At 34.4% G+C, this 16,884-nt stretch overlaps 1 protein-coding gene across 1 annotated transcript; it reads right to left on the bottom strand.

The window, feature by feature from the left end:
* Positions 1-15,340: 15,340 nt before the first annotated feature.
* Positions 15,341-16,696, bottom strand: LOC105788652 (inositol polyphosphate multikinase beta). The gene has a single exon (XM_012615617.2). The coding sequence runs from the start codon at positions 16,443-16,445 to the stop codon at positions 15,588-15,590; it is 858 nt and encodes a 285-aa protein (XP_012471071.1). The 5' UTR covers positions 16,446-16,696; the 3' UTR covers positions 15,341-15,587.
* Between the last annotated feature and the right edge of the window lie 188 nt (positions 16,697-16,884).

The raw sequence follows: 16,884 nt of genomic DNA, 5'->3' as shown, positions 1-16,884 counted from the left end.
TTAGCTTCGTTTTTAATAATTTTTATGTTTTCGGGATCGTTGTAGCTTAACCTAGCTAGCCCGAGGATTAATTTGCAAAATGGTTGAAAATTTAGGGTTTTACCATGAGAACATGTTAGTTTTTTGTGAAGTTTAATGGAAGAAAATGAATTTATGTTGTGAGTTAAACAGCTTTTGTTAAGTGATTTTTGATAAATTTGTCAATTATGGGCTAAATTAAAAATTGTGAAATATTCATGGTTCAATTGTACTAAATTGAATGAATTTGTATTTTTACGAGCCTAGGGACTAAATTGTAGAGAAATCAAAAGTATAAGGGAAAAATGGTAACTTTGCCAAAACTTGAATTTTGGACTAAATTGATTAGAATGAAATTTGAATTAGTTAAATTTGATTATACAGATCAAAAAAAGTGACGTACAAAATTAGATCAGGGAAATGATAAAGTTTTGGAGTGATCGATTGATTTTCTCCGAACGAATTGAAGGTAAGTTCGTGTAATTAAATTTTAAATTTATATGTTTTAAATTAAATTATGTGTTTGTGAATTGAGTAATTGCCATGAAAGAATACTAAATGCATATTCGATGACGTATGACAAATACCGAGTCCCGTTTGAACCTTAAAATTTTGTAGGATACAAATGACATGTCATTAGGGTTATCATTATGGTTGAGGTCTTACATGTGTTGCGGACACACCACAGCTCATATAAGCTTACCGATTTGCAGCTCATGAGAGCTTACCGATTCTCAGCTCGTATGAGCTTACCGTTATTTCATCTTGGAGGAGCTTACTGTTTATAGCTCGTATGAGCATACATGTACAGGAATTGACAGACTACAGTTCAGTACACCTTGTGTGTACTACCCGTGTATCTAATGATATTCTAAGTGGTTCAACGGGCACAGCTTTGTTACGAGTTTTCAAGAGTTCATTATGAATTAGCACAAGTGTTTACATGAATTACATAGAAATGATTTATATATGATATATGGATACATGGCATAAATCTTATATGTATATGAAATTTTAAAGGGTTGTTGAACTCATACATGATTTCTCGGTTTTTATATGTATTACATGGCTAACTTGATTGGTGAATATGTATTAGGCTTTTGACCAAATTGAGTTGTGATATGCTTAATTTACTTACCTAGATTGTGGTTAACTGGTAAGTTAAATTCTGTTTTATACTAACTTACTAAGCTTAATTGCTTACTCTTTTTTTTTTTGTGTTTTATAGTGTTTTGGAAGCTCGTTCGGATTGGAAGTTGTCTGAGATCTCATCACACTATCTATCGGCTACTTTGGCACTTTCGATTATGAATTTTGGTTTTAATGGCATGTATAGGTTATTTGGCTAATGGTAGCCTATATGTTTTGTTATGTTTTAGCCATTTGAATTGGCTTGTATTTAGGAACATTTTATTTTTTTTATATGTGTAAATGACCTTGTCATATTATTGCATGTTTATCATATGAGTGTGCTAGTTATGAATTTGTATTCTGGTATCATATAGATGAGTTTGATAAGAGATATACATGTTAAGTTTTAGACACAATGGTGCATATATGTAGTTGACCATTTAGATGGATTTTGGGTAACATAATTGACATGTTTTGAATGGTCAATTGAGGTGCATATGAGAATTATAGTTGTTGGTGATGATATTGCATGTTTTAGGCTTGATTTTGGTTGGTTTGAATTCCTATATATGTTTTGGTCATATACAAATGGTTGTGTTTAGGTTGGTACAAATTTGGGTGAGAAATATGGCTTGGAAGATGTCCTATTTTTGTCAACACGGGCAGAGACACGGGCGTGTGTCTCAACTGTGTGTGACACATGGCCAGGTGACATGGTCGTGTGTCCCTTGTAACCTCTTTAGAAAACAAGTCACTAGCTTCACACGGCTAAACACACGGGCGTGTGGCTTGGCCATGTAACCCAATTCAGTGAGTTACACGGACATGGACACAGGCTGAGACACGGTCGTATGTCCCTATTTCGAATGCCCACATGGCCTGAGACACGGGCGTGTATTCCCTGCACTTTGAAAAATTTTAATATTTTTCCAAAAATTTTTTGAGTTCACGATTTTGTTTCGATTTGTTTTTAATGTCCGTTTTGGGCCTCGAGAGCTCGAATTAGAGGTTATATGATTGTTTAAGAATGGTTTTTTATTTGAATGTAAGATGAAAATGAAATGTCTGTTTGTTTGATCTGTAAGTCTTGTAATGCTCCGTAACCCTGTTCTGACATCGGATACGGGTTAGGGGTGTTACATTTATTGGTATTAGAGCTACGATTTAGTCGATTCTCAGACTAATGTAGCATATGTGAGTCTAGCTATACATGTCATTATATAACCTATGATAGTGTGATATCTCCTGACAGTTTTTAAAACATGTTTTCTTATAGTAATGGATTCCAATCTAGCAGACTCCGATGATGTAGAAAGTAACGCGCCAGCCTCTATTCGCGGAGCAGCGTCATCTGGATTTAGGCATATATCTGAAGGCCAAGGAGGAGAGGTCAAAGAAGCCTTCTTCCAAATAATGAACGAGTGGTTCATTGAGTTTGTCTGAACTAATCCGGTTGCTCAACAACCTCCACCCCCACCTTTTCCCCAATCGGTTCTCGTAGTTCCTCAAGTTTCAGAACCTGTATGCTTGAGTAAGCGACCTGTAGATAAAATTTGCAAATATGGGGCCGAAGAGTTTAGGGCTACAATTGATGATGATCTTGAGAGAGCCGAGTTTTGGCTAGAGAATACGATCAGAGTTTTCGATGAGTTACCTTGTTCACCAACCGAATGTGTTAAATTCGATGTATCTCTTCTGAAGGATACCGCATATCAGTGGTGGAGCATGTTAATTTCAGTAGTACCGAGAGAGCGGGTCAATTGGGAATTCTTCCAGACTGAGTTCAGAAAGAAATATATAAGTCAATGATTCTTCGACCAAAAGCGTAAAAAATTTTTAGAGCTTAAACAAGGTCATATGACCATAGTTGAATATGAAAGAGGATTTGTAAAATTGAGTAAATATGCCCAATAGCGCATTCCAAATGAAGTTGTTATGTGTAAACATTTCGAAGATGGGTTGAATAAGGACATCAAACTTTTAGTTGGAATTCTAGAATTGAAAGAATTTATTGTTTTAGTCGATAGAGCGTACAAAGCTGAGGAGCTTAGTAAAGAAAAGAGAAAAGTTGAATTAGAAGTTAAAGATTCGAGAAAGAGATTTACGGGAAAGTTACATCAGTCAGCATCAAAGAAATCTAAATAACATCACTATCGTTCTATTGTTTTTGTGGGGCATTCTAATAGAGATAGAGATGCGAGACACTTTAGTTTTAAACCCCAAGCTACGTCTGTAGAAGGTGTGGGTAGTATTAGAAATACTAAACCTAAGTGCAAACTCTGTACCAGGCCACATTATGGTGAGTGTCGAGTGAAAAGCAAAGCATGTTTCAAATATGGTTCCTTTGACTATTATCTTAGAGATTGCCCTGAAAAGTCTGAGAAAGAAAAAGCTCAAACCATGAGGCCGAATAATACAACTGCTAGAGGGAGACCACCTCAAAACAATAAAAATATGAGTGGTAGTCGAGGTGCAACGAAGGATTTGGCTGTGAGATCCGAGGCACGGACGCCAACTAGAGCTTACGCTATTCACGTTCGCAAAGATGCAGCGACACCATATATTATCACTAGTACTTTTTCTTTCTATAACACTGATGTAACTGCTTTGATTGATCCCAGATCGACCCATTCTTATGTCTGTACAAAGTTAGTGTCTAGTAAGAGTTTACCTGTTGAGTCCACTGAATTCATGGTTAAAGTATCGAACCCCTTAGGTCAGTATGTCATAATTGATAAAGTTTGCAGGAATTGTCCTTTGATGACTCAGGGTTACAGTTTTCCGGCCGATTTGATGCTTTTACCGTTTGATGAAATCGATGTAATTTTGGGCATGGATTGGCCGACTCTGCATGATGCCATTGTAAACTGTAGACGAAAGATTATTGTATTAAAATGTCAGAATAGTGAGACTCTTCATATTGAATCAGATAATTCGAGTGGGTTGCCTATTGTGATATCGTCTATGCTAGCACAGAAATATGTGAGAAAAGGTTGCAATGCTTACCTTGCATATGTACTGGTTACTAAAGTGTCTGAATCAAAGATTGAATCAGTACCACTAGTTTGTGAATATTCAGATGTGTTTCCAGAAGACTTACTGGGTTGCCACTGATCAGAGAGGTCGAGTTTGCTATTGAGTTAGTACCGAGAACATCACCGAAATTGATAGCTCCGTACAGAATGGCTCTTACAGAGTTGAAAGAGTTGAAAGCTCAGTTGCAAGAGTTAACAGATAGAGGTTTTGCACAACCTAGTTTCTCGCCTTGGGGTACACTAGTTTTGTTCGTTAAGAAGAAAGATGGATCAATGAGATTGTGAATCGATTATTGACAACTCAAGAAAGTTACAATCAAGAACCAGGTATGGACACTATGAATTTCTTGTTATGCCATTTGGGTTAACTAACGCTCCTGCAGTATTTATGGATTTGATGAATAGAATCTTCAGGCCGTATTTGGACAGATTTGTTGTGGTATTTATTAATGATATCCTGATTTATTCCTGAGACGAGTCTGAACATGCCGAGCATTTGAGAATTGTGTTACAAACTTTGCAAGATAAACAATTGTTTGCTAAATTCAACAAATACGAATTCTAGCTCTAAGAAGTTGGGTTTTTGGGACACATTATATTGGCAGAAGGCATTAGAGTTGATCCGAGTAAGATTTCAACAATTATTGACTGAAAACCACCAAGAAACACATCCGAAGTCAAAAGTTTTCTAGGATTAGCTGGCTATTATTGGAGATTTGTAAAAGGGTTCTCAATGATAGCTACGTCGATGACGCAATATTGTAGAAAGATGTGAAGTTTGACGGATCTTAGAAATGCCAACAGAGTTTTAACCAGTTGAAAGCACTGTAAACCAAAGCACCAATTTTGGTTCAGCCTAAGTCAGGTAAAGGATTTGTGATTTTCAGTGATGCATCGTTGAACGGTTTGGGATGTGTTTTAATACAAGAAGGCAAAGTGATAGCTTATACTTTTAGACAGTTAAAGTCGTATGAAAAGAATTATCTGACACACGACTTAGAGTTGGTTGCTATTGTGTTTGCATTGAAAATTTGGCGACATTATTTGTTCGGTGAAAAATGCCACATATTTACCAATCACAAAAGTTTAAAGTATCTGATGTCATAGAAAGATCTGAATTTGAGACAGCGTAGATGGCTCAAACTTTTGAAAGATTATGAGTTAGTGATTGAATATCATCCGGAGAAAGTGAATGTAGTTGTAGATGCTCTGAGTAGAAAATTTTTGTTTGCTTTGTGAGTAATGAGTACACGATTGACTTTGTCTGATGATGGCTCAATATTAGTCTAGTTAAAAGCTAAACTGATGTTTCTTCAGCAAATCTACGAAACTAAAAAATATGATGACAAATTGCAAGCTAAACAAGTACAGTGTGAGTCGACTTTTGATTTTGGATTTCAGGTCAGACCTGACGATTGTTTATTGTTCCGAGGTAGAGTTTGTGTACTAAAGAATCTAGAGCTTGTATAGAAAATTTTGCAAGAAGCTCATAGTGGTAGCTTATCTGTTCATCCAGGGAGTAACAAAATGTATAGTGATTTGAGATAGTTGTACTAGTGGTGGGGTATGAAACGTGAGATTTCTGACTTTGTATCCAGATGTTTGATTTGCCAGCAAGTTAAAGCTGAACGTCAAGTGCCTTCAGGACTTATATAGCCAGTGATGATACTGGGGTGGAAATGGGATAAATTTACGATGGATTTCGTATCGGGGTTACCCCTATCACTGAAAAAGAAATATGCTATATGGGTTATTGTTTGACGAAGTCCACACATTTTATTCAGGTACGTCTAGACTTTTCACTTGACAGATTAGCTGAGTTATATGTTTCAAAGATTGTCAGATTACACGGAGTGCCAGTCTATATTATTTCGGATAGAGATCCGCGGTTTACAACACGATTTTAGAAGAAGTTACAAGAGGCTTTGGGTCCGCGATTACATTTTAGCACTGCATTTCACCCTCAAACCGATGATCAATCTAATAGACTGATTCAGATTCTCAAAGATATGTCCCGTTGCTGTGTTTTAGAGTTCGAAGGCAACTGGGAAAAATATTTACCATCGGTTGAATTCGCATATAATAATAGTTTTCAATCAAGTATAAAGATGGCACCGTATGAAGCTTTATATGGTCGTAAATATAGAACTCCATTATACTGGACCGAACTTAGTGATAAAAAGATACACGGGGTTGATTTGACCAGAGAAACTGAAGAAAAAGTGAAAATGATTTGTGACAGTTTGAAAGCAGCTTTAGATATACAGAAACTGTATGCAGATTTGAAATGTAAAGATATTAAATTTCAAATTGGCGACAGAATGTTTCTGAAAGTATCACCTTGGAAGAAAATACTTCGATTTGGTTGCAAAGGGAAGTTGAGTCCACGATTTATCGGACCATATGAGATTATCGAGAGAATAGGACTAGTGGCACATCAACTAGTTATACCATTCGAATTAGAAAATATTCATAATGCGTTTCATGTATCTATGTTACGATGGCACCGATCAAACCCTTCGCATATAATTTCTTCGACGGAGGTTAAGATTCAGCCTGACATGTCGTATAACGAAGAACCGATCAGAATTATCGCACGAGAGATTAAAGAGTTAAGAAACAAAAATATAGCTTTACTGAATGTTCTTTGGCAATGTCAAGAGATAAAGTAGGCTACTTGGGGACCCGAAGAGACTATGAGAAAATAATACCCTAACCTACTCTTTGGTAAGATTTTTGAGGACGAAAATTCCTTAGGGGAGAGAGTTGTAACATCCCATTTTTAGTGAAATGGGAATAGTGGTTTTGAAACCACAAATCTGGAGTTAAAATATTTATTTTATTATTATTTTAATATTTACAGCATGTTAGTAGTGTCTTATTAAAATCTCGTGAAGAAATTTTATTGTTTGCATGCTTAATTTGATAAAAAGGACTAAATCGCATAAAGTGCAAAAGTTGTGTTATATTAGCTAAAGGTATTAAATAGCTATAGAACTTTAAAGTGGAGGTCCTTATAGGGTAATTAGAACATTAACATTACTAGTGGACAAAGATGGACATCTTTTAAGTAATTTTTTAGGTTTAATTTAAGGTTAAATGTGTAATTTAGTAAATATGTTAATTAAACTAAAGAAAAGCCAAAGTATCATCTTTCTAGTTTTATCTTTTCACTGAAAATAAAGCTTAGAAACTCCATTAAAGAGGTTTCAAGATTCGGCCAAGTCTTTGCTTGCATGTGAGTATAATTTAGCTTCATTTTTAATGATTTTTATGTTTTCGAGATCGTTGTAGCTTAACCAAGGGTTTTACCATGAGAACATGTTAGTTTTTTGTGAAGTTGAATGGAAGAAAATGAATCTATGTTGTGAGTTAAACAACTTTTGTTAAGTGATTTTTGATAAACTTGTCAATTAGGGGCTAAATTGAAAAATGTGAAATATTTATGGTTAAATTGTGAAATAAAGGAAATGTGGGGTTGCTAAGGACATTAGTGATATTCGACTATAGTGAAATTGCACTAAATTGAATGACTTTGCATTTTTATGACCCTAGGGACTAAATTGTAGAGAAGTCAAAAATATAGGGGAAAAATGGTAACTTTGCCGAAACTTAAATTTTGGACTAAATTGATTAGAATGAAGTTTGAATTAGTTAAATTTGATTATACAAATCAAGAAAAGCGACGTACGAAATTAGATCGGGGAAAGGATAAAGTTTTGAAGTGATCGATTGATTTTCTTCGAACGAATTGAAGGTAAGTTCTTGTAATTAAATTTTAAATTTATATGTTTTAAATTAAATTATGTGTTTTTGAATTGAGTAATTGCCATGAAAGAATACTAAATGCATATTCGATGACGTATGACAAATACCGAGTCCCGTTTGAACCTTAGAAATTTGTAGGAAATGACATGTCATTAGGTTACCGTTATGGTTGAGGTCTTGCATGTGTTGCGGACACACCACAGCTTGTATGAGCTTACCGATTTGTAGCTCGTGAGAGCTTATCGATTCTCAGCTCGTATGAGCTTACCATTATTTTATCTTGGAGGAGCTTACCGTTTATAGCTCGAATGAGCATACATGTACAGGAATTGATGGACTACGGTTCAGTACACCTTGTGTGTACTACCCGTGTATCTAACGATATTCTAAGTGGTTCAACGGGCACAGTTTTGTTACGAGTTTACACGAGTTCATTACGAACTAGCATAAGTGTTTACATGAATTACATGGAAATGATTTATATATGATATATGGATATATGGCATAAATCTTATATGTATATGAAATTTTAAAGGGTTGTTGAACTTATACATGATTTCTCGGTTTTTATATGAATTACATGGCTAACTTGATTGATGAATATGTATTAGGCTTTTGGCCAAATTGAGTTGTGATATGCTTGATTTTCTTACCTAGATTGTGGTTAACTGGTAAGTTAAATTCTGTATTATACGAGCTTACTAAGCTTAATTGCTTACTCTATTTTATTTTTCGTGTTTTATAGTGTTTCGAAAGCTCGTTCAGATTGGAAGTTGTCGGAGATCTCATCACACTATCTATCGGCTACTTTGGTACTTTCGGTTATGCATTTTGATTTTAATGGCATGTATAGGTTATTTGGTTAATGGTAGCTTATATGTTTTTTTTATGTTTTAGCCATTTGAATTGGCTTGTATTTAGGAAGATTTTGTTGTATATATATGTGTAAATGACCTTGTCAAATTATTGCATGTTTATCAATTAAGTGTGTGCTAGTTATGAATTGGTATTTTGGTATCATATAGATGAGTTTGATAAGAGATATACATGCTAAGTTCTAGACACAATGGTGCATATATGTAGTTGACCATTTGGATGGATTTTGGGTAACATAATTGACATGTTTTGAATGGTCAATTGAGGTGCATAAGAGCATTATAGTTGTTGGTGATGATATTGCATGTTTTAGGCTTGATTTTGGTTGGTTTGAATGCCTATTTATTTTTTGATCATACACAAATGGTTGTGTTTAGGTTAGTACAAATTTGGGTGAGAAATATGACTTGAAAAATGACCTATTTTTGTCCACACAAGTCAGTATACCCTCTAATTTTCAGATGGCCTAGCACATGGGCATGTATCTTGGCCGTGTGACCCAAGTCAGTAAGTTACACAGGTGCGAACACTGGCTAGGACATGGTCGTGTGTCCCTATTTCGAATGCCCACACGTCCTGGCCACACGGGCGTGTGTCCCTTGTACTTTTTAAAAATTTCAATGTTTTCCTAAAAATTTCTTGAGTTCACGATTTAGTCTCGATTTGTTTTTAATGTCTATTTCGGGCCTCGAGAGCTCGTATTAGGGATTATATTATTGTTTGAGAATGGTTTTTGATTTGAATGTGAGATGAAAATGAAATGTTTGTTTGTTTGATATATAAGTCCGGTAATGCTCCATAATCCTGTTCTGACATCTGATACGGGTTAGGGGTGTTACAAATCCCATCAAATTTATCGAGATGGAACTTGTATACGATGAAGACGTGGAGACAATGTTCGTGCTTTATTGTCGGACTGAGAGTTTCAACACTGAAATGATTCAGTAGTTTGTTGAGTTAGTTGATGTGGAGTGACCTGAAGATTTCATGCCATTAAGTGAAGAATATAGAGTTCAAGATTCGTGTACGGAGGTTACGAGAGCGTCTATTGATAGTAGATCGTCTGCACATGTTTTTTTCATCGATTTAAATACTCCAGTTGTGTCTAACTAATTAATCGATTGGTTGATACTTGCTTATCTCCCGACCTCATCTAGCCTATGATAACTTCCTAGGGTTGTCAAGTCTAGGGTTTAAGAACATATAATCTATTCCAATAACCCTATAAGGAAAACCCTAAATCCTTCGTTAATCACATTCTCATCCACTCGTTAATCTCCCATTAGGGATTTAGCCACTTATGTTATTCATAATCTCAATTGAATAAATCGTGTGAAGAACACGATTGAAGTGGAAGAGAAACGAGATTAGAATAATTATGATTTGATATCGATTGGAGAACGGAGTAGCAAATTGATTGATTGGAATAAAGAAATATATTGAATGCAAAGAATAGATAAACTGAAATACTTAAATAATATAAATAAACTCTTGGATTGAAATTGATTCTAAGAGGAAAAACAAATAGTTATGAAAAGCCGAAAGAAAACAAATCTTATCATACTCCTAAACTACTAGGGTTTTTGAGTGCATTTAGGATGACTTAGTTACATCAAACCCCTAATATCTTATTTATAGAAGTTGTAACACCCATAACCCTTATCCATTGCCGAAATAAGGTTATGGAGCATTACCATAAAATCGTAATGTAAAAACATACATTTCCAATCATTTCATTTAACATAGCATAATCATTCATATTCATGCACTTTGTCCCTTTATCGAGCCCCCAAGGCCTTAGAAACACTTTAGAAATGAATTCAGAACTAAATCGGAAACATTTAGAACGTTGAGGAAAAAGTTAGAAATTTTAAACTACAAGGGTCACATGGCCGTGTGGCCAGGCAGTGTGACTCACACGGCTGAGATACACGCCCATGTCTCAGGCAGTGGAACAATCAAAATAGGGACACACGGTTGTGCCCTAGCCCATGTTTGTGCCCGTGTAACTCTCTAACTTAGGTCACACGACCAAGCCACACACCCGTGTGTCAGACCATGTAACTTCCTAACTTGCAACCTTTAAAACCTACAGGGGACACACGACTGTGCCGTAGGGCAGTATGGACAATAAATTGGCCAAAATGAAGTCATTTCCATCACCTATCTCAACCATTAATCTATACAAATAATATGCCAATAAGTCACCTCAATTACAAACCATTAAACACATTTAAACTTATGGATAGTTGGCCATACATCAACCATACACAACTAACTTAATTCCATATAAAAACATACCATAATTGATCACATAACAAACATACCATCACTTACCACTTTGGTCATAAAATCATGCATCAACTTGACCATATTAACACCCAACCACAATGTATTAAAAGTGCCAAAAATACCACAAATTCAAAGTAACATTTACATGCCATAAACATCAACTAGCCATTAAACATAAGTCCACCTATACATGCCATTATAACCTTGACCAAAGCATCAAAATCTATCGATATAATCGCTGGATAGTGTGGTAGGTCTCCAATGAGCTTCCAAACTGATCGAGCTTTCGATAGTTTATAAAACATAGGAAAGAAAACTACGTAAGCATATAATGCTCAGTAAGTTCATATAACATGAATATAACTTACCATTTCAATGTATAACTTTAAAATTAAACATGATACAATCCAACCAATAGCTTGACACAAGCCTGAGCATCATCAATAACAATTGTTAGTGCTTTAACAGATAATTCACTTGAATTATCACATGGTAAGGTAAATTTACATGAACATAATGCCATTGGATTCATACTTTCCATAAACATAGATATACATTCATAGATCATTTCATACCTTTCCATAGGTTTATAAGATAACCATTAGAACACTTACTGTTCCTTCCCTATGCATGCCCGTTGAATCACTTAGAATAATATCGGATACGCAGGAAAGCTTACATAATCCTTTCCATATGTTTATAACATAACCATTAGAACACTTACCGTTCATTCCCTTTGCATGCCCGTTGAATCACTTAGAATAATATCTGATACGCGGGAAAGCTCACATAAAATGTGCTAAACACATTGTCAAAATCATTCTTTTTCTTTTCCTTTACATCGTTGCTCACTCAAGCCATAAAATGGCTCTGCTCACACAAGCTGACGGTTGGAATGTAAGCTATACGATGCCACTCACACAAGCTGATGAGTATCAGCAATAAATGTTGAAACTTAGCCATCGATAGGATATTCAAGACCAGCACCCGAAACATGGTAGCACTAATGACATGTCATTTGTATCAAATGGGGCTCGATAATTGTCAAAATGTCGTTGGATGTCTATTGTTTCATGACATGATAAACAATACAATAGCATATATATCAAAATAACATTAAAATGTTATTTAAACATACAAACTTACCTCGATTACAAAGACGCAAAAATGAGATCACTAATTCGAGGCTTTAGATTACATAAGCAAATTCAATTCATTTAATAATCATACTATTCAATTTAATCCAAAATCCATACTTTTACAAATTTACACTTTTACCCCTAATATTTTAACTTCTTTACAATTTAGTTTTTAAGCTCGTAAATTGACATTTATGCAAATTCATCCATTTTTCATGCTAGCCGAATTACCCAGGGACTTATAAAACCCCATACAACTCAACATTTCACAAATTTATCATGGTATTTTACTACTTTTACAACTAAGTCTCTAAATGATAATTTCATCAAAAATCACTTTACAAAAGTTGTTTATTTAACAACAAGGACTCATAATCTTTCATTAAAATTCAAAAATCATGCAAGAACATTCATGGCAAAACCCTAAACCTTTAACATTTTTGCAAATTAGTCCCTAGGCTAGCTAGATTAAGCTACAACGGCTTTAAAAACATAGAAATAATTAAAAACGTGATAAAAAATCACTCAAATGCAAAGAGAATTCTTGGTCGAACCTTCAAATCACCAAAAATGGTGTTTTTCTTCAATATTCAGTGGAAGAAACCAAATTAGAAGTTACCATTTTTACTTTGTTTTAATTTAATTTAATTTATTAAATTACTAGTTTAACCTTTGTTATAACATAAAAATTCAATTATTCAGTGTCCATCTTTGCCCAGTATTTATAATAATGGTTTAATTACCATATAAATCCCTTAAAAATTTAATTTCATAGCTAATAGATGCCTTTAACTAATAGAACTCTACTTTTGCACCTTTTACTATTTAGTCCTTTTCACGAAATTAAGCATGCAAATTTCAAAATTTCTTAATGAAAATTTTATACGACCTTACTAAGATTCCATAGACATTAAAATAATACTAAAATAAATATTTACTCATCAAATTTGTGATTTTGAAACCACTTTTTTAATTTCACTAAAAATAGGCTGTTAAAGAAGTGTTGGCAGCCCAAATTAGGTATTTGGCATATTTTAGGTCTTCATATAAGGTTGGTTGTGTGGACAAAAATAGTCTCAGCATCCTTGGGCAGCAAGTTGACCTATGTCATGACATACAATTTCTATGGCGTGACACGACAAGTGAAAATTGCCTTGTGTCATTCATTCTGTGCTTTGACGTCCTGGGAAGCTTGTGCATCATTCATCCCTTGCTTCCACATCAATTGGGCCTTTAATCTTTCACCTTACACACTCAATTGAATATATTAGAACTACCTAAGGTCCGTGTCGGCCTAATAGGTCACCTCACTCACAAAATGTGTTAAAAACACTTATTTTACTAATATTTAATTCTAAGTACTAAATATCGGAAATGTAATGTAAAATACTAAATTGCCTATAAAATAAGCTCCTTAAGTGCGAAAATGACTCAAATTAACTACTACATTTGACAGCAAACCACTCATGCCAAAAATTGGTTTATTACCCTTTTTGGTCCTTTAGATAATTGCTATATAGGTCCCCAAGCCTTTTCTAAATTAAAACTCAATAGTGATTAAACTTTTACAATTTAGTCCCTGAGTTTAATTAACCACTTTATCAGTTAAATTACTTAATCGAACTTCAATATGTTTTCATAATAACTTCGTAAAATTTCCTGTTTTATGTTTACAGGCTTAGTTTACAGAAATGAGGTTCTGAAACTACGTTTTTCAACAGTATTGAAATTTGGGTCGTTACAATTTTGATTCTAAAAAACTTAACCCTCAACATATGCACATTGTGTAATTTGGTACTTTTTTTTTGTAGTTTTTCTTTTCTTTGTGACCATTTCACCTGAAAAGCTAAAAAATAAATTTATAAGCTAAATTTAATTGAAAATATACTAAAAATGAAAATACTCAAAAATCAAAGATAATAAATTTTATCTTTTCTTATTCTTTTAAGATTAACCCTCAATGTTACAAACACTACATCAAAATAAGATTATTGTAGTGTTCTTTTTTTAGCTTATAATGTTACAAAGTGACGCTAATTGTAAAAACTAGTGGCGTTTCATTTAAAAACACCGCTACTTGCACTGCTATATACATTTTCTCCTGTAGTGAAAGAAAAAAAATCTACAAAACAGACCAAAATACACAATTTGTAAATATTGAGGGTCATATATTTTAGAAACAAGACTAAATTGACACAATATATAAATGTTAAGGGTTAAAGTTGTTATTTACCAATTTTAAAACCTGCTAAGCTATCCTTCCATTAGTAATTTAGCAGTTCGTGACCAAAAAAAAAAATGAATAGTTGGCTGACCATTTTATAACTTTTCGTAGTTGAATGATCAAAAAAGAAATTTACTAATAGTTAAGTGACTACTAGTGTAATTTACTTTTCTTTTTAAGGATTTGGATCTTTTGGGTCTTTCATTATTTATTATTTGCAATAGTATCCTACTTTGATTTTGGAAAGAGAAATTTCCTTATTAGAATTTGCATAATGATAAATTTAGTGTCTAACATTTATCTATTTTGTCACTTTAGTTCTTTTTCTTCTTCTTCTTCTTCTTTTTATCATTTTGACCTTCAACCTTCAAAATTTACTCAGATTACTTTCTTTTGGACAAAAAATTGATTGAATTGTAAAAAGTTAATGGCATTGGCATGAGCACTCATGTGGCTGTTCACGCATAATTCATAAAAAAATCAATAAATTTTAAAAAAAAAGTTGATTAAATAATCTTTTAGGAAATATATCGGTGTTAGTTGTAAATTAAATGTAGAATGTCATGTGAGTTGCGACATCAATGCTATTAAAATTGTAATAGTTTAGTCAGATTTTCCACCCATAAAAAATAGTTTGACTAAATTTTGAAAGGTTATGGCTAAAGTGATAAAAAAAGCGAATAATGAGCAAAGTGATAAAATATATAAATATTAAAAGCTAAATTTGTTATTGTATCTTATTTATATTTAATAATGGAATAAGATATCCAAATTTATTATTGGAATCCATATTATTTACAATTTATTTATTTAATTTTCAAAGTTGAAATATTTAGCAAAATATTGGACGAAGATGATTATTTAAAGATAATATGGATATATAGATGACATACTATCCATTGGCGACTCACATCCTTACCTAGCCATTTTTAGGTCTTTTTTTTCATATAACCCTTCGGCCTTCTCTACTGAGAAAATATAAACACAACCCGATTCATATATGAAAACACATCAAAGGTATTCACTTATTTGACAACATTCTCTCATAGCTTTAAGTCAAGAAACAGATAACTCATCACTTTCTGTTACTACTTCTCAGGTTCTTTAATTAAAACTAGCTTCGATTGTGGATACTTTGGAATCTGTGAGAACCTCAGAGACGAACTTGATAAAGGAGCATAGTCCACCCAGGAAATTATGATCGATAACACCTTCAGCTTCCACAGTATGAGCGAAATCGATGAGTTTAACTTCAACAAACGGTACTGTCCTTCCATTCAAAACCGATTCTTTATCAATCAAGAGGAGAAGAGAACATGAATGAAAATGGTAAACCGTTTGATCCTCGAACCATGCTTTCAGCTCCAATAATTGTTCCAAAATCCCTGAACAACCACCATATATGGTAGAAGCAAAACAACAATCCGGTTCCGGTTCCAGATTTGATGAAACAAACTTCCTCAGAACTAATCTAACATCATCGGCACTAAAACTCTTGACTTCCTTCCTTGCCGGCTTCCAATATCCCGATTCCTTGCTTTCATATATCTGCAATCCAGATATTCTAAACCCTAAGGTGACAGTAGTAGTTAATCTGTCTCCTTCGAGAGCCTTTTGGATGTAATCTTCGGATGCTTCAGGGTACCAGGATCTGGAACCGATTTTGACGTCCAAGATAGATGGATTAAGGTGATTGGAGGTTATATCTTGTAAGACAAGATGGGGACGTAAACCAGACCCATCAGAGGCCTCCACAAGTTGGGTGCCGTAGAAAACAGGAAAGAATCCACGGATGTGATGTGGAAGCTTGGAAGAGAATGATCGATAGAAGGCCAGCTCCGTGGTGCCGCGTTCATCGTCCTGGAGAGGCTTGTAGAAACGTCCTGAATCGTCTACGAGCGGGCCGAGATTTCCATCAATGGCTTGATGACCAGCAACCTGATGCTTTGGAATCTTAAACATGATGTAGAAACTGGGGGTGACCTGAATCACAAACACAAAACACACTCAATATTTGATGAACTTAAACATGTTGATCAATGCATTGGCAGGTTAGCGTTAGTTTAAGAGAGAATCCAAGTTGAAGATAGGAGCGTAGCTTGGCTTCGAATCACGTTCTGATGTGATGTAATGCGTGAATGAGAAGATGCCATGCCCATTGTCTGGCAGGCATGTCTATTCGAATAAAACACGTTGGTGCTGCCCACTAGGCTCCTTTTCATTTTGAGTTTTCTTGTTCTTGAAGAAGGCTGTGGAACTCCGCAGAGCTCTGTCTGCTTACTGTTACCATTTATGTTTGCTGATACATGTCCAATGGCCAAAAAAAGCATTGAAAAATATCTGGAGCTGATTTTACCTATTCTTCTAATTACAACATCCACAGCAAAGCAAATTAAAACTA

This window comes from Gossypium raimondii, chromosome 2 (assembly GCF_025698545.1).
Source record: "Gossypium raimondii isolate GPD5lz chromosome 2, ASM2569854v1, whole genome shotgun sequence".
Lineage (NCBI taxonomy): Eukaryota > Viridiplantae > Streptophyta > Magnoliopsida > Malvales > Malvaceae > Gossypium > Gossypium raimondii.
This window is presented reverse-complemented; position numbering and strand designations above follow the sequence as displayed.